Raw genomic sequence first — 19,432 nt, 5'->3', positions numbered from 1 at the left:
ACCCCCAGCTTGCCAATAACCCTCTCCCTTCCCCATCCGGTGCCTTATTCTTACACTGTGTCTCATTACCGCAAGTCATCTATAAAAATATTATTCCCGTCTCTTGGCCTCTTCCACTCAGATGGTGACCATCCAGGTTGCTTTAATTTACTCTCCACCCCATACTTTTTTCCACCAGAGCTCAGTAATTTATACCATACACCTCCCGCCGTCTTGCAGAGCCAGCCCATAAAGTAGGCCTCTTCACAGGCAGCTGGCATGAAAGCTGCTCTGCAGAGAAAACTTGCCCTGCACAGGATTTCTGGAATGTCCCCCAATGTTTTACATCTTTGGGCAATTACACAGATATATATACACACACATGCTATTCCCCAGCAAGGGGCGGGGGGTTGGTGGGGTTTTTTAAAAAGCTTTTGCCGAGAGCTGGACAAGATTTCTTCCAGATGAATCCAAGACATTAATGAGCATGAGTCAGAAACAGGAATTCCAGATACTAACATATTTCACCTTCATGCTTTTCATACAAGTGACCCGTGCAACAGGAATTTCCATCCTGTCTCCCCGCTCTACCAAACAATGGCCCGGTTTGAATGATCATATATCAGCTTAACAAGCTGAGATTTGAGCCAGCTTTTTGACTACACAGCACTTTTGAACAAGCCATAAAGTCTCTGATTAACCACAGTTTCCCATTTTGTCCAAGCCAGGAAACTATGGTTGCTTCCAGGCAATCTGTTTATTGAGCATTCAGCCTGATTTGTTCCTGGGGAGGTTAGATGATGTATCAAAGCAAGCCTTATCCCACATTTACCCCTCACTTCCTTTATCAGAAAAGTCAAAACTTTTGGGGAAGCAGTTTCTTTCACAAGAGCTTCAAACCAGCTTTAAGAGTGCAGCCTGAATTGGCCAGGATGAAAATCCAGAAGTGTCCTAAGGATACAGCTTCAGAATAAAGCAGGATATTGAACAACTGTTTAAAGTTGCTTTAATATATCGGGTTGTTTCAAGACTAGTAGCCACAGGTTCATGGTTCAAACAAAACAAGAACTTATGGTAAATTAGAGACTCCTTATACAAAGCAACTGGTTGAATGGGCAAAAGGCTTCTTCATATATTAGCTTCTTATTGAGATGAGATATAATCCACCCATAAACCCCATCTCCAGCTCCTCGAAAGATTCCATCAAAGGTGTCTCCCCAAAAAAATTACACATCACATGGGAAGACAGGCAAACAAATGTCAGTGTACTGGAAGAAGCAAAGATCACCAGTGTCAAAGCAATGATTCTTCAACATCAGCTTTGTTGGACTGGTCTTGTTGTTTGGATGCCTGATTAGCGTCTTCCAAAGCAACTACTGTATTCCCAGCTTAAGGATGGACAGTGAAATATCGGTGGACAACAAAAGAGGTTTAAAGACGCTCTCAAGGCAAATCTTTAAAAATGCAGTATAAGCACTGATAACTGGGAAACACTGACCTACAAGCACTCCAATTGGAGAACAGCCTTTACCAAAGGTGTTGTGGACTTTGAAGAAGCACGAACTCAAGGCGAAAAAGAGAAATGTGCTAAGAGGAAGGCATGTTTGGCAAACCCTCACCACAATCATCTCCTGCCTGGAAACCTATGTGGAAAGATGTGTGGATCCAGAATTGGCCTACACAGTCACAGACTCATGGTTGAGACCAGGTACACGGAAGACAATTTTACTCGGCTACGAGTGATCACCAAAGAAGAGGAGGAGATATCATTGTCCAAACACAGCCACTGTGTCTGTAAAGGATTGTTGTTATTTAAAAGCATTTAAGTGTTCTGAGACAGGGATACGAAGTTTTTTTCGCCCACTCTAATCCAGCAAGCCTTTTAACACAAAATTCCTTTAACCAGGAAAAGTAAAAATCCCCCTGTGTCATGCACATGTGTCACGTCTGCTACATACTGGTTGGTTTTCCATTGTGCATAAGTGGAAGAATTTTTACCAGCTGATCCTTCCCTGTATTAGCCAACAGCAAACCTACAGCCATACATTGAAAGAGGCAATCCTTCTACACAAGAGAGCTGTTAAAAGTCGTGATCTGGACATCTGGCATAGTCTAGACTGACCTCAAGAATTACTCATCAAAAAAAGCTGGAGAGGTTTTTGCATACATGAAGCATTCCTTCACACAAAACACAGCACAATCACACTAATGTACAAAGGATGGACATAGGAAGCTGCCTCTTTGTCCATCTAGCACAGTTATGTCTACTCCAAGGTAACCAGAAAAGGTCTTTCCCATCATCTACTGCCTATATCTTAGGGTTTTTCTTCATAGCTCTTCAGATGTTTGAAGACAGCTATTATGTCTCCCCATAACCTTCTCTTCTTCCAGCTAAACATACTCAGCTTTTTGGACCATTCCACTTGAAGTCCTCATGTCCAGGTCACCCTTCTCTGGGAACATTCCAGCATATTAATCTCATTCTTAAAATGTGGAGCCCCAAATGGAGCATAGTAGTTCAGATGGGCCCAGCCAGTGTAGAAACACAATGGTTATGTTCTGTCTCTAGTGTCAGATGCAGTATGCCTCTGAATAGCAGTTGCTGTCTTCTCGTGGGCATCTGGTTGGCCATTGAGAGAATTGGATGCTCGGCTAGAAGGTTCACGGGCCTGATCCAGCTCTCCCTATATCCTAATGTTAACTATAGCTCTGCTTGTGTGAAAGCAGGTAAGTCAGGAAAAGTGACTGCTGGGACAGCTCAGCCAGTAGAGCATGACACTCTTCACGTCAAGGTTGTGGGTTCAAGCCCTGCATTGGGCAAAAGATTGCAGGGGTGGACTAGGAGACCCTTGGGGTTCCTTCCAACTCTACAACTGTATGTTTCTAAGTGCACTAACCTTCTGTGTCGAATTTCATCTTGTTGGCTTCAGTCTAGCATTCCAGCCTATCTGTGTGACAGGCAGAAATCCAGCAGATGATGCTTTCCACATCACTGTACCACCATGCCTGGAAAAACTGCACTCACTGCGTTTGTATCTCTCATGCAACTGTTTAAAGCACAGCAGCACTGCTAAGATGGGTGAGGGGAGTAACAGCCTCGCCTGGAGTGAGGCCGATAGGCTTGCAACCTACATATGAAAATGGGTAGAAAGAAACAGAGCTAATTCAGTGAAGGTGCTCCCCAGGAGGAGAAGCCTGCACACCTGCATGGGGCTTGACAGAGCTGAGCCAAATTGCTTTCCCAGCCCTCACACTGCTCTTGACAGCTGCAGCTGTTTCTGAGCAATCTTGGTTATTTCTCAAACACAACCACATGGGCCTCTGTTAATATTTTACACTTCCCATTGTGTGGGAAGAGAGCTGCAGTTTTGCACATTTATTTGCCTTCCAGTTTCTAGCTAGGAATTCACATGAGAATGAAGAGGTGACAAGAGGCAGAGCAACTTTTGGGCTTCCAGGTTGATGATGATGGGGATGCACCTCTGTTGGCTCACCTTGACCACTCAGTGGCATCTGACTGGAGTATATTGTGACGGGAGTATATTGTGCGCCATTTGTACTGGCTAACCGCAAGCTTCTGGCTCCAATTTAAGGTACTTGATCTAGGCTTTAAAGTCCTTCAATAAAACTTTGAGAGCATCTCTCTCCCTATCAGCAAACTCACCTTTTAAGAACTTCACAGAGCCTGCCTCAAAGTACTCCCTTTTCATTAAGTTAGATAGTCAATACTTAAGGGGCAGGGCTTTCTCAGTGGTTGCCCCAATTTCATGGGAAGAAGTTGACCAACGCTCCTCCCTCCTGAACTTCAGACACATTTGTTAAGGGCTTTAGTCAGAGAGAGGAGTGTGCTTTGGTTTTAGAGGTGCTGCTATTTTTAAGTTTTAATGTTCTCATGTTTGGTGTTTACTCGTGTCTATCGTCTTGTTTAGTATTTGAAACTGCGGCTGTGAGCCAGCTTGAGCACCTCTGATAAATCAAGAAATAAATATTCTAAACAATCATATTTAAACCAGAATTTCTGCATACGGTAATTCTCTACATAAACAATAAAAATGATCAATCTGGGGTTTATCAATCAATCTACTGTATCTACTGTAAATCACCTAGATATCTACCAGCAAATCCCAATCTACTTTCTGCCCACTCCTGATGCAGACTGCTCTGGAGCACATCAACCCACAGTTTTCTCAGTGCAAACATGACTTGGGTTTTTATTCATGTCTCAGAATCAAGTTTTCCCTGGCAAATATTTCATTTTTCTTCTTTTCTTTACAGCAGAGTTACACACAGTTATTCTACCAGTTTGCCTCCTTCTCACCCCCTCCACATTTGCACGTCATGGTTTAGGCAAAAACCATGGCTTGCTGCGCATTTATTTAAATAGCCTTACATGAATAAGCCAGTCATGTCTCCATTACTCCACTCCATACATGCTGAGAAGAAACAAACCATGATCACTGGCTTAGCGTTCTGTCCCAACTAGGAATCACAGCTTGTTTTACTGAAATAAACTGTAAACCAGGAACAAACCATTGATTAAACATCTTGGTTGGTTTGGAGCAAAGCAAATCACAGTCCCTGCTTTGGACATAACCAGGATTTGGGCCTGGCATTTCTCCCCAGTACAAGCAGGGAGCAGTGAAATGGATGTGATCGCCTCATACCAAGATTTATGGCTTACAATGATGTGCAAATGTGGCCGCTGAGTAGATCACCTAGTAGCATTCCTTTACAGCCTAAGCTATGTTTCATTTCCGGCTGGAGTTTGCATGGAGGAGGTCCCAGGTTCACTCCTTAGAATCTCCAGTCATGGGAGGATTTGGGGGGGCAAGCTTTTTGTTAGGGGTGGCAGAACCTCAGTTAGCTATGTATTTTTATTGATTTAAGGGGGCAGCTGCCCCCCTTGGGTACACCCATGTCTCCAGTTAAAAGGATCAGATGGCAGGTAAAGGGAAGGGCCCTTTACCTGAGTTCCTGGGGTGTTTCTGCCAGGCAGAAGAGGTAATACTGGACTAGACTGACCCAATGGTCTGACTTGGTATAAGGTGGCAAGTTGTGTTAGATTAGCTATATAAGTTCCTACGCTTCCTACAGCTCTGAAGCTTTGAAAATAGTCGTGATAATGGCATAGAGTGGCCATGTGTCCTAACTTACAGAGGACAGTCCTCTATTTGAGGGGTTCATATACAATTAAATTATTAAGGACTCCCACTAGCGCAACAGGGCTTTCCACCCTATGTGCCTCTTGCACCTCCCCCAAATCTACTCTGGGGTGTCAGGAGAACCCCCAGAACAAGGCCACGAAATTGTTCCATCTGGCAAGCAGTACTGCTTGCTTGCACAATGTTGAATTCCACACTAAGAATTGTACGAAGGGAGATCAGGGCTCTGAAGTTGCCCATCAACATTTAGCTCCTGGACAGCGGACTGAGAAGGTCACCATATTTGATGCTGAGATGCATTACATTTCTATTTAAGTTATAGTGCTCATTTCTATATTTGCATCTGGACAAATAATTTACATTCACACCTGTCCTCTTTTGGCCTCTTTTTTCTTGGGGGGGGGGGGTAATTTATAAATAGCCACAGCTGGCATTTCCCAAATGGCCCACACTGAATTTTTCCACCAATCCTGACCCTCCACACAGAAATAAGCAGCAACTACAATGGAACAGACAGAGAAAAATCTACCGGGCTCTGTTATTGGAGAACAGCCCAAGCACTGGGCATGGGCCTCCAAATGGCAAGGGGGGAGAGGCAGGGCTCCAGGCAGAGCTGCCTCTTCTCCATGCAGCCAGGTCTGATTCTGGGCTGTGAAGAAACCAGGGCTAATGAGAGCACATGGAATCCATGTGGAAGGTCCTGAGAACTGCAGTGGTCATTTCCTGTCCTTGGCATTCCTTCATTGAAAATGAAGCAGATGTGGAAGCAGGAGGTAATTAACTGCTGAGACTGCAATGGGACCTGGCTTCAGAGAGAGGTGAAAGTGGTCATGAAAGGCTTGATGTTCTCAGAGACATGGAGGTAACTATTCATATTTGTGTGGAAGAGACTACTCCCCAGGCTTACCTAGTTTGGGCTAAAGCTGAAAGCATCATTCAGTTATCCAGCATGATTAATGGAGGAATGCATATATTAAAAAATAATAATAATGAGGAATTCATTTGATCTGTGGAAGGTCTCAGTCCAGATGTCCTTATATTAGACTACATACACATTTGAGAGACGAGCAGGGCATTTCAAAATTGTTTTCTAATCACATCCTAGCTCAAACTCAAAGACACTTGCATGTAATATGGTGTAACTAAAAACTGCACACATGTGGCAAAATAAAGTAGGATTTGCATCCCAGCCTGCAATGCAATTCAAATAAACACTTTCCATGTGCATCCGGAGCCAAAAGGCACATGCAGAAGTTAAGTGTCCACATCCACCATTCAAGCAGTAGGATCCTTTTCTGATTTGTGAGTAGAGACCAGCTTCTATGCTGACAAGCTTCCTTGTGATGAACATAGGAAGAGCCTGTTGGATCAGGCCAATGGCCCCATCTAGATCGGCATTCTGTTCTCACAGTGGCCAACCAGATGCCTGCAAGCTGGACGCGAGCACAACAGCACTCTGCCCACCTGAGATTCCCAGCAACTGGTATCCAGAGACATAATGCAGGACAGTGGAGGTAGAACATAGCCAGCATGGCTAGTAGCCATTGATAGCCTTGTTCTCCATGAATTTGTCTAATCCTCTTTTAAAGTCTCCCATGTCAGGGCCCATCACTGCCTCCTATGTTGGACCAAGATGCCTGCTATTGTTTTTTTGAAAATGGAAGCCCACTCTTTTGTAAGCTCTTTAATCTCCCTGATTGTTTGTTCTTAGGATCAAATACTTAAAACAGCTGCCTAATCCAATCTCTTCCCACAGGGCACAATCACCTGCATGCATCAGCCCGCCACACACCAGACCATGGGTAGGCAAACTAAGGCCTGGGGGCCGGATCCAGCCCAATCGCCTTCTAAATCCGGCCCACAGTTGGTCCGGGAATCAGCGTGTTTTTACATGAGTAGAATGTGTCCTTTTCTTTGTAATGCATCTCTGGGTTATTTGTGGGGCATAGGAATTCATTCTTCTTCTTTTCTTCAAATATAGTCCGGCCCCTCACAAGATCTGAAGGACAGTGGACCAGCCCCCTGCTGAAAAAGTTGGCTGACCCCCCGCACCAGACCAATTCCTAGCCATGGTGTGCCACAATTAGGAGGCAGATACATACACTACATAGCAACACCCTCCAAGCAAAGGTGACTCAAGAAAGTGAGCCAAGCCACATATTACAGACAAAGGCAGAAGAGGGAACCAAGGCAAAGGAAAGCTAAGCGAATTTCCCAAAATCAAATGCACAACGGAGCAGTGTTATCTAGCCAACAAACAGTAACTGCTTCACACCACCGCCCCCCTGGCTAACACACTCTTTCCCCCTAGTTGTTCGGGTGGCCAGGCAGGTCACTTGCTGATCTGTTTGCTTTGTCTGCTGCATGTATGACTTTTATCATCCAGCAGTAAGAAGAATGGTTTCGTCATCATACTGCTCAGGTTTCAAGGTGTAAGCAGGCAGCCTTGGGCTCCAGGGGGAATATCTCACCCTCTTAGGTCACCATGTGTGTGATGCCCTTTACCTCTTGCTGGGACACCAGAGATCACGACCTTGGAGAAAAAGGTAGGAATGGGACTCAGGGGTGAAGGGGGTGGGGGCAGGAAATGCAGAGTGAGAGGGAAAACTTCTGCAGCTCTGCTCCGCTTGAAGCAGAACTGTTCAGGAGCAGACAGCCCTACACTGCTGTAGAGAAGCCACTGGACAAAATCTCGTGAGGCCATCTATGTGCTGCTGGGAGACAGACAGGCAGTGTCACTTATGCAAATCCACTCTGCTCTGATTCTTAATTAAAAGCCAATAAAAGTGACAAGGTAAACATTGTCCCTCCCCTTCCCCCTCCCCACCCCGCATACATTTCTTTGCCACCCCCTCAAGGAGATTGCAGGCACGCAGCCAAATGAGTGCCCAATTATCGACTCTCAGGCGCATGGGGATCACATAAAGCAAAGATACCTGTTCCAAGCAGGATGCCTAAGCCAAGTTCTGATGCTAATCCCCTTTGGCAACAGATTCACAAAGGAAAACAAAACCAAATGGCTTCAGGGACAGTAGCTGAAAGTGCTTGGGAGGAGGGAATATGTGTCAAAATCAAAGGGGCTAGGCATGAGCAAATGGGCCACAGCTTGGTTCAAACCCCCGCCCAACACAGGGCTGGCCCAAGACAATCTAGCACCTGAGGCGAACTACAAGATGGCGCCCCCCAACCTCCACCAGGGAAGAAGGGGTGAGTGAAGATCTACATCAGGAACAAGGGGAAAATAAAGATCTACATCGGGAACAAGGGTAGGAATAAAACAGCAGCACCTCCTCTTCACCAAGAGGCCACTACAGTGGTACCTTGGTTTGCAACCGCTTTGGATTACAACCGTTTTGGATTACAACCATGTCAAACCCGGAAGTGTGTGTCCCTTTTTTTTGGATCACAACCCATTTTTTTTATTATTGCAAACAATTTTTGGGGGGAGGTCCCATTGGCAAAAGTGCGCCTTGGGTTACAACCTGTTTTGGTTTACAACCGGACCTCCGGAACAGATTATGGTTGTAAACCAAGGTACCACTGTATAGAGAAGCCCTGACAGAAGACTTGCAAGGAGTAACAAAACTTGGGTGTGCCAAGCCCATTTTCTCCTCTTTGTGCTGCGAAGACAACCATGCTAAGGACCAATGATGTCCCTACCACTTTCCATTCTGGGTTTGTTCCCATCAGTTACATCTAGCACCACTACCTGTGTGCCAGCATGCTGGGTGCACATCACCTCAATGAAAGTTTTGCTGCATTTGTTCCTCCATAATGCGGTCTTAGATAATGCTGTCTGCAATTAGCGCATGCAAGAGAAGCATTGCAGTTGCTAAGCTGACAAATCCAAACTCCTTGCAAGAGCTCATATCTCCTGCAGGGAAATTTACACACCTTGTCAAAACAACCTTTTCACATTTCCTGGGACTTGTACAAACAGGCATAATATCAGTCATGGTGGGAATTATTTGGGCCCCTCCAGACATCATTTTTATTATGCATTCATGATTTTTCATGCTCGTGATGGCACACACGATCCTGCATTCTATACTGTTTGACCTGCAAAAGTTTCCAGGTGGACAAACTGCTTTGTTTCCAATCAGTATATGTTCCATAAGTTCCTGCTGAAAGCTTTTATCTGCATTTATTCCATAAAAGTTCTGGTTTATTATCATTTTATCTCACTTTTGCTGCACTACAGTACAAGACTGCACTCATCCCCCTCGGCAGAAGGAAATAATGTGATAACGTTGGGGAAGCATTGCAGAACAACTCACAAAATGGAATGCCCAGTATGAACCCACCACTAATTAACTATTAATGGGGTAATGACATGTTGCAAAATACACCCACCCAAAAACAACCACCACCAACACCAGTCTGGAGATGCACTCACATTCAACGAAACTCTCTCCTCCCTTGTATCAAGCTCAGGGAAAGTCAATTCTGCCAGCTTCCGGCAGAAATTGACTGTGCACAGTCCCTACTGGTTTGTATCTATTCTGTCACAGATCATCTTGTCATCTCTTACCACAGCAGTTTTTAACTTCTCTCTCTCTAAGATTTTTTTAAAAAACAAATAAGCTAATGAATAAATATTCAGTTGAACAAGGGTATGCCTTGCATTGGGCCATCTCTGGGCTTGATGGGGCCTTCAGCAAAGTGTTCTCCACTGGAAACCCCTAAACACTCACACTCACACACACAGAACAAATGCTCCAAGGCGTGTCTGAGAGAGTCTCCATTTTAATTTCCTACAATGCCAAAAAAGCAATGCTATGTTGGTTGGATTGTGGGGAATTTTAAGAGTGGCTCCCCTAACCCCAGCCTTCCAGGATTTATTGTAGCACAAGGAGGGGGGAATTAAGGTGTCAGCAGTGGGTCCTGTTCAGATGCTCAGACTCTGTCAGCTCTGTGCTGACAACCGCCCTGATGCTTCACGTTTAAAAGAATGAGGAGGTGGACAGTCTGCCCGATGTACATGAGGAAGAACAATAGCAGTCTGTCATTTGCAGTGAAAAGGCAGGGAGGAACTGCCGGGGGTGCGGGGGGGACGTGGAATATGTGGTTTTCCAGGTACATTTGTATGTGCCCTTAAAAACAAGAGCTACTTCACACAACGCCCTCAGAAGCCATGCATCTTCCAAAGCAAGTGCATTTGACACTGAGCTGCAGCCAGCAGAGAGTTCCTGCAATCCATATCAAATCTCTGTGTTTTTAAATGCTACAGATAATGTGTGTGTGTTGGGGGGGGAGAACCAACTTGAGTCTACTGTGATAGGGTACAGTCATACACACCTCTGTAAAGGTGCTCTGCTTATCTCTGGTCAGCGGAGGACACGCTGATGCTGGGATGCACTCATTTCACCAGGGACGTTGCTGATGTAGCAAAACCCAATTCCTCCTGAGTTATGGGAAATCACACAGGCAATATGAACAGTCAAATGGAGAAAGGAGGGAGGAGGGAATGGCACAGACTGGCACAATCAAGGGTGCTCCACCATCATCACCACTCCTGTCTCAGAGGGGCTGGCATGATGGCTGCATCTTGGTATAAATACCCACATTGCTTGCTTTGCTGCAAAGAGTGCATTGCAGGAGCACTTCTATGCATGAAAATCAGGACAGTGGAAATTATCCCAAAACATTTTGAGCAACAGATACCCTAAATTGGGAGTAACCTCTGTAGCCAAAGGGCTTTTATTCTGGTGAGATCATCTAAGATACCTTCTACAACAGATCACACCCTCTGGGTGTTGTTGGGTTACAGCTCCCAGCACCTCTGATTGTCAGCCATGCTGGCTGGGGCTGACGGGAGTTGGAATCTCAATAACATCTGGAGTGCACCAGGTTGGGGAAGACTGATCAAAAGTGACAGAAAGAGCTTTTAAGCAAGTTGCTGCCCATTAAGATAAGCTTGTAAGGGGGAGCATCTGTACAGATCACAATAAACTTTTAAATGCACTCTTCATCTGAAATACCTTAAATTTTCACTTTTTGACACACACTTGGCGTCCTTGCAGACTTGTTGCTATTTTGGGGTGGGATTCAGTCAAATACCGGCAAATTCAGGATGCATAATCTCAGTTTATTTGGCACCCCTGCACAACAAATCCCACCCTCCCAAATCAGACATTTGGTAATAAGGAAAGTGATGGGAAAATGCACTGGAAACCGTGGGTCAAGGCTTGCTTTGATGCCACATCATTTAACCTCCCCACAATGATGTCAGGATGAATGCTAATTAAATAGCCAGCGTCATCTAGCCTGCAAACAAATCAGGCTGAATGCTCAATAAACAGGTCATCCGGAAGCAACCTTTGAAATACAACCCAAATGAAAGCATATATTAAAATATGTGACCTATTTTTCTTCTCTTTCTTTTTGCTACAAGGCAAAAGGTCACTGGGGTTAGTGAAACAAGGAAAGGGATTTGTAGGTCAAGTTCCATCTCCTTATCGTCCTACACTGGATTTTCCCTACACATTCATTTTGTCAATTTCTGTGCCAGTTATTTGCAGCCTGGGAAGCTGTGAGTAATAAATGCACTCCCCAGCGCATGTGAATGCAGTGCACATAAACATAAAAGCAACAACAGCAGCAAGACCTGTGCTCATAGCCAGTGCATACCTGTGAAACTGAAGGAGTCGCCTAAGTTTGCAATCCCATGCATCACTGGGGCAGAAATATACCCACTGTGTGCCCTGTTGTGCAGCATCACAAACAATAGCTTGAGAAGGGGGATCTGAAGCAGAGGAGTGATGGGGTGCTTAATGCTTTCCCCATCCACAACTTCTCTCCATATCGTCCTCTTCCCAAAAGCTGTCCCTCTCACTTACCCACCCTGGTTCCAAATATAAGGACACCCAATCTTGCCCACAGCCAAGGCATGCCTGTGAGATGGGAAGGCATTTAGGCAGAGAAACCATGGGTGATGACAGGGTTTAGTACCCACCACAGTATAGCTTTCCCCCTCCAAATGCTTCTTTTCCATTTTAAAAAGGCTTGCGTTATACATTTTTGGATGCAAGATTGTGGCCTGTAGGCTTTTCTCCCCATACAGACATAGAACGCAAAAGGTTGGATAATATGTTACCAACAATTGCACTGTCTAACTACTGTTTCTTTGTTTTGTGAGCTGCCCTTACTGCCTAAAGAGTGGGATATAGATCATATGTATGAATGAATGAATGAATAAATGAATGAATGAATGAATGAATGAATGAATGAATACCTAGTTAGCTTCTTCTTCTAGGGAACAATAACTGCAGAAGCAGGCAATTTTGAACTGACTACTGTTTTTCTACCACTACTATAGCCAGCAGCTTTCCAGGTCGGCAATACTCTTACAGTGGTGTCTCTGGAACACCACAGGGGGAAAGCGACTCGAGAGGAAGATGTAGTGGAAGGGAAAGGGATTAAGCACCCCCTCCTACCTTGTTACTTTTCCATTCCAAATCCCACACTGAAGCTGGTTTCTACACACAAGTTCTTAAATCAGTTCTTACTTCATTCACATTTGTAGCCACCTTCAGCCATGTGACAGCAAGTCCAAGACTGGCCACAATGCTCATTCACATCACAACTGCCCCTCCTCTCTTCCTTCTCCCACATGTTCAACATCCAGGCTTTATTAACACAGAAGCTCCCAGGGGTCTACTGAAGCTTCACATTGGAAAAACACTCAGCACAACTTCCTCTGGTGGCCCCTGCGCTGCAGATACAAGGAGCCAAAATTGCCTCCCTTGCTCCCAGTTTTGGCTCAGCCTGCTCTAAGGAATGTGATGCTTCTGTGCCACTCAGGGCGAGAGCTTGGATGGGATGGAGAGTTGGAGGCGGGTGAAAGATCTTAAATTGCTCAAAAGCCACTGAGTGAGTCTGTTGACACAGAGTGGGGCCCTCTTTGTGTGAGAGACAGAGGGGGAGTGAGTGGGCTCCCATAAGTGAAAAATAGGGTGGGGATTCTTGCTAAGACCAATGGTTGTTTAATCTGTTTGAATGTCTTGTGTTTGTTTTTTACCCAGGTATTTGGTTAAACTGGAATGCTTACAATTTTTGTCATAGTTTTTCACATCTACCTCATGGCGGAATGGTGAATTTGTTGTTTATCTGACCTGTTGATATGATTTTGTAATCTGCGAATACTATTGTTTTTTCTCTGTTTATTTTTATTACTTTGTTTCCCCACTCTGGGGTTGAAAAAAAATTCAGTGAAGAGCAGGTTATAAATACTGTCAACAAATGATAAAATAAATCAATTATGCAAGCCAAATCCCTTGAGTTAAGCCAGGGGGAGCCTGAGGCATCAGAGACCTGCAGTCCGCCACCAAGAATTTAGTGGACATTCACTGTTGCCCCCAAACAGGGGTATGGGAGGGGAAACCTGGTGCCTGCCAGCTATCATTAGACAACAACAACCAGCCCTGGCCAGCATGGCCAATGGTCAGGGCTGATGGGGGCTGCAGTTCAGCAGTATCTGGAAGGTCACAGGTTCCCTACCCTTGCCCCAGAATAATGGGATGAAAACAACTCCTGAGCCCCCTGCAACACAAGTGTCACTGCACTGCACAGCACCCCCTTCAGGGCCTCAGAAGCACAACAAGCACAAAGGGCTCTGGGGTGGAGAGAGAAGGCATGAGCTAAATGCCCTGGCCCCTCACTGCTGTCTGCTAGCAAGCCTGTGTGGTCCCACTGCACTGGAACCAATTTGGCCTTTGCTATACACCCTACAGCTAAGCAATTTGCTCAAAGCACTTCTTGCACCAAAGACAACAGCTGCCTTCTCTCTCTCCCCTCCCCAATCCACCCCCATCTCCGGAGGCATTGCTTTGGCTGCAGCAGAAGCCCAGGAAAGCTACTGCAGCGTGGTGGTGAGGATGGCAGAAGCTTCTCAGCAGCAGCAGCAATACAACTTGGCCCCTAAACTCCCTGCTAAGCAAGCAGAGAGGGGAGAGCTAATCATCATGACAAAAGAGGCAGCGCAGGGAAGCTGGGCTGCAAAGTGCCCGTGGTGCAAGGCAACAGCTTCACTCAGTCGGAACAAGCCACTTTGCTAAAGGACCCTGCAAGGGCAAAGGGAAGAAGAAAAGCCCGTTGCCTCCTTCGCCTCTTCCTGCTGCTGCTGGGGACTCCTGCAACACAGCACTGCTCTGTGAAGGAAACTGCAGCTACCACTGGGTCTCAGACAACTGGGATTGAAAAGGGGGTGCTCTCTCTTTAGCATTCTGCCCTCCTAGTTCCTCCCACCTCCAGCTCTGATGGTGCACCTCAATTTGGGCTGGATAACCTGAGCTTTTAGAGCTCCTTACAGACCATTCAGACCAGTATCCTGTTTCCACCGGTGGGCAGATATGGCTGCTTATACCAGCATGAAGATTAAACTCTCCATTCCCCCTTTCCCACTCCAACCTACACTGCTCACTCTAATTGTGGGTCCCACGTGCTCTTTCCCTTCTTCCAGCATCTTACGGCACTATCCTAACATCTGCTTTCTCCTATTGAAGTCAATGGGGCTTACTCCCAGTTGAGGGTTTTGATTGCATTTGGTGCTATAATTGCTGATCCCTAGAATACACAGATGATAGCTATGATGCAGGAGGGATAGCTTTCCCCTGGCTCATTTTAAAATTTTAAAATACCACAAGCAGGAGGGATTAAAAGTTATATGGTACATCATCAGAGATGGCATGGGCACTAGCCAATAGGTATTTATGACACTCATTCAACCATTTTCTCTGCACAGCATTCATCAATACAAGAGGAACATTAGCTAAGAAACAAAATACTGTTGTCTTGGTTGTTGGAAAAGTGTGATTCTTCAGCAACAAATGTGATAGCTGTAAGAAATATACTGTGATCCCTCAGAATAAATGAGAAATGCCTGCATGTTTATTGCAGTCAATGGCCTTTCACAAGCATGGTTTTGTGTATTGTGTGCACTGCATTGTAAGTAAGGAATCCGGTATTCCACATAAAAATTTGTCTCTTACGAAACTCAGGTTTCATTACAATTAAAGTTTCTGGGCCTTAGGACTGCAATGATAGACTTGAAAGTACATTGGCAAAATGTCAGGAAGCTGAGAGCCAGTGCTGCTGCAACTATGGTTCCCACAATACTGGCTACTGATACTTCAGCTGAGGTTGACTGCATGCTTAGTCCACACAGCAAACTCCTCTCTCCTGCTTTAGCCTTGGTTAAGGAACTGGTCATCACTGACATTAACCCTGGTTAAGGTGAACCTCTCTCTCTTTTTAATGAGAACTTGAAACCAGGGTCTGAATCTGATTAACAAACTTGTTTAAAAGGGAACCATAGTGGCCTTAACCCTGGTTACCATGGGAGTGGGGAGAACTGACATATTCTGTAACTGTGGTTATGACAAAAGAATGTAATTTGTTTTGGGGGGGGGACCTGCTGGGGAGGAACAAATAACCACACAGCTTTCTCTTGGTCTCTTAACTGTGAGCAGGAGCTAGCAAGATATCTGCACATCCTGAGAGAGGACTAAGCAGGATTTAAAATTGTTGAAGGTGAAGGCTTCGTGTGTTTTTTTTTCCTTTTTATGAGCACAAATTATGCAAAATAAGCAAATACATGCACATCTGCTCAATTTATTCAATTCACAGAATTCAGATCTTCACAGTCCAGAATATGGGTTTCACTGGTGCAGAACTTTCATCTTATTTTAGTTTACTGCAGAGTATGGACAGCCCTAGTAACAGATTCATGGTGCCATGTTCCCCTGTTGTGTTTCACATCTACAGTCTTGGCAAAGCTTCCTCCCCCTCCCTCCACCCACAAGAATATCCCTAATCCTTCCTGGCTCCTGCACACTCAGCATGGGAGCCTTGAAACATTGGGGTGCGGAAGAGACATAGGGGTCACCAGTGCTGGGAAGGTATCTTCCTCTAGCCTCAATACCAGGAACTGCAGTCATTTGGGGCAACACACAGAGCAAGCTTCAGATGGCTGCAAAGGCAAGCCAATTCCACTTCAAAAGCAGAGGGTGTTCAGGGCCCGAAACATCCTTAAGGCTCATCCAAATGCACGCCCAAACTTCACCAGAAACCCTTCCCAGGAGAGCTTCTTCAGAAGATGCCAGGCCACCGACTCCCTTCCCCCTCAGCTCAAAGACAGCAGAGTGGGTTGCAAATCTGCTCCATGAGGAACTTGTGAGCTGGAGGGTCCTAAAGGGTGCTGCTGGTCACCCATGCTCCTTTCCCATTGCCCTGGTCATGACATGACTGAGAAACCGGGAAGAAATTTTAAAAAATCAAGGGAGGGGCAGAAGGAAGGAAAAGAGGCAGGGAGAAAAAAAATAGTTTAGAAGAACTTGGTCTTATTTTACTTTATTATTGCATTCCACAGAGCTTGAGGAAGGGGGAAGCATTCCAAAGGAATTCTCCCTCTCCCCCTCCCCCCCCCCGCATCATTTCCCCAGGACAGACACACTTCTGACATTCCATCACTGACTGTTCTCCAGATAGACAGATCCTTGACTTGTACCACGGTCACCATGCTCTCTTTCAAGATATATGGTGAGATTTTACAAAGAGAAAAGAAAAGCCTGGCTTCTTACAGATGCAGAAACCAGCATCTGTCTCTGGGATACCCAAGTAACAAGTGGTATGTTGCTGTGATGTGTCACCCCCTGCTGGCTTAGGGAGGACACAAGTCACTTGGCAGGGCAGGTCCGAAGCAGAATCACTGCAGGGCCCTATATATGCCTACATTTGATTTGAGTGTGGTCTTTAGTGTGCAGTTTAATACTGGACAACAGCCACCTGGAACCTGCTTTGCAATCCTGCCTGCCTCCCCCCACCTGTTATATATATCTGGGTAGCTTTCACCAGCAGCAGCCCTTTTGTTCAGAACCTTCCCAACAATGCAGCAGCAGCAAACTGATGGCAGCTCCAGACAGCATCATCTCTCCTGGTCCCCTGCTGGTGACATTCCCAAAGGGAGCCAGGAAAGAAAGAGCCACAGAAGCAATCAGGCAATAGGATAAGCGAGGTGTGTGGAGAGGGTGAGTCAGGCCCTTGGAGCAGCCAGCAGACTGTATAACTGACTGTATAACCAATGTGCAAATCAGGCAGGAGCAGAGTGGTCAGTAGCCCCCCCCACCCCCAGCACCTATTTGCAGCGCTTAGACTGTGTGCGTTCTGCACCTGGCTCCTTCTGGGCAATGGAATCGCTGAATTCAGGAGCAAGTTGCCTTTCCCCCCCATTTCTGCTGTAGGAACCTGTGAGAATTTGTCAGGAGCCAAAGAGAGGTGCATTATGTGGGTGAGCTGGTGGGTGTGCAGAGATCCAAGTGCATGGTAGAGAGTGCGTGTGTGCTAAAGGGTATATAAGCCTTAAGTGGCTTGAGACGTGCGTGTGCAGTGCTCCATGTTACAGCGACTATGTCCCGCTCTCAGCAGCTGATGAGCACGAGGGCGCTTCTGCAGTCTGCGAGCCAACGAACATGTCACGGTTGTGTGCGTGTGCATGCATCCAAGGGAGAGTTGGGCAGAGCACGCTCGGGCAGCGGTTGCAGGGGACTTGGTGGCCCCGAGGCAAGCACGCCTGGTGGGCAGACGACTAAGCCTGTGCAGAAGGGGGGGCGGTGAACTGAACAATCAAGGCGCGAGCCAGTTTTTTGCAGCGCGCGCGGGGAAAGGACCGGGGAAAACTCGATTGGGGAGGGGGATCCGATGTGCCTTCATGATCGCGCTGCTGCGGGTGGCGTGGGGGGCTCTTCTCGCCAGTTAACTCGGAACTCCCTCACACTACGCAGCTTTTTCGAGGTGACGCCGCCATCTCTACCCCCACCCCCCAGCCAATGCAGCCCCGCTTACCTCCCGGTGCAGGCAGAATCGCAGGGGCAGGAAGCACGAGAAGAAGTATTTTCCCCAGCGGATCAGGGAAGCGAAGCACCAGCTCAGGCGCGTCATCGTTGCTGCTGCTGCCGCCGGGCGAGGGATCCCGCTTCGTCCCGAAGTGGGAATCCCCGTTCACACTCCAGCCCCCACCCGGAGGCGACCGAGGAGCGGGATGGGGAGTGAGGGGGGTGTCCTTCCCAGCCGGAGGAAAATGGAGAGGGGAGAGAGGGACGCGGGCAGGCGAGCGACAGCCGGGGTTGGTGCAGGCGCGTCGCGTCCCCCTTGCTTCGTCGATCGCAGCCTCTGCAGAGCCCTGCGCGCCGCGGCGCCGGCGGCGGGAGGCAAAAAGAGGGGCGAGGACCCTGCGGGGCGGCGGTGCCGGCCGGATGGATTCCCCTCGCAGCACTGACCCGCCGCACGCGGCTTCCCGACCTGCTGAGCGCTGGCGGCGGTGGCGGCGACACCGCCCCCCTCCTCCTCTCCCTCCTCCTTCTCACCTCCCGCCCCCCCCCCCGCGCCCGCCAGCTCGCGCGCCTCTCCGGCAGCGGCAAACGGTAGCGCGGACTCTCCAGCCCCGCAGTGCGCGTAGGGGCGCAGGGCGACGCGGCGCTGCCTCGATCAGCTCCCTCCAAGCCGCCGGGGAGCGCGCCGAATTCGGGCCGCGCGCTGCTGGGGGGTGGCGACGGGGGGAGGGCGGAGACGCACGTGCCGCAGCCGCGACCCGAACCTGCCCTCACGCCCAAGCGGACCGCGAAGGACAGCGCTGCCCTGGCCTGGCCTGCGTCGAGGGCTGGCCAGCGGTCCCTCCCCCTCCCCGCGGCGTTAACCCTAATCGATCCTGCGAGTCGCTCAGCCTTCACCTCTTGCTCCCAATCGATAATCGACGCCTCCCACTTCGCCGTGGGAGCCTCAACGACGGAGGGATTTTTAAGGGAGGGGAACACCAGCCCTGGGTCTCGCTCCCATCCCCAAATGTTCTGCTCGTGGATGATTAAAGCGCAGCGTCTTCCCTCTCTTCTCTCCCCCCCCCCCGTGCATCAAACATCTCCATCGATGGCTGATCGACACCCCGCCCCCTTAGTAATGCGCCCCTCTTCGATGGGTACGTGATTTCCTTCTCCGGACCTCCCCAGTTCGTTGCCACAATCCGGTCTCTAGGTTTGCCATGCTTAATTAACCAGTTAGCAACATATCACTCTGAAGAGCTGCGTAAATGGCACTCGTGATCCTGTATCAATTAGAAGTAAGTGGGATCTGTGCATACACATAGATGCACGCGTTTAGCCTTGATGTCTGAGGAGCGTCGTTGAGGGGCGCTGGGAAAGGGAGGGGGAACGGCTTGTCAGTTCAACCCGTCGAGTCCTGGCTTTGAGGGCCATCAGAGTTGGAGGCGTGTGCGTGAAGAGGCAAGGACGCAGGAGCAGGTG

General features: G+C 47.6%; 1 protein-coding gene across 11 annotated transcripts in view; it reads right to left on the bottom strand.

Annotated features, from left to right (window-relative positions):
* The window catches only part of TNS1 (tensin 1), a 315,520-nt gene that overhangs the window by 262,259 nt on the left and 33,829 nt on the right, over positions 1–19,432 (bottom strand). Inside the window, exon 1 of one of the 11 annotated variants that reach the window (XM_053402402.1) lies at positions 17,982–18,450. The exons of the other annotated variants lie outside the window; for them this stretch is intronic. Within the exon in view, the coding sequence (XP_053258377.1) occupies positions 17,982–18,077 (96 nt within the window). The 5' untranslated portion in view covers positions 18,078–18,450. Of the gene's footprint in view, positions 1–17,981; positions 18,451–19,432 lie in introns of those variants that run through there. 11 annotated transcript variants of the gene reach the window in all.

Source organism: Podarcis raffonei, chromosome 1, assembly GCF_027172205.1.
Source record: "Podarcis raffonei isolate rPodRaf1 chromosome 1, rPodRaf1.pri, whole genome shotgun sequence".
Taxonomy (NCBI): Eukaryota; Metazoa; Chordata; class Lepidosauria; order Squamata; family Lacertidae; genus Podarcis; species Podarcis raffonei.
Note: the sequence above shows the minus strand (reverse complement) of the source record. Positions and strands in the feature narration are given on the sequence as shown.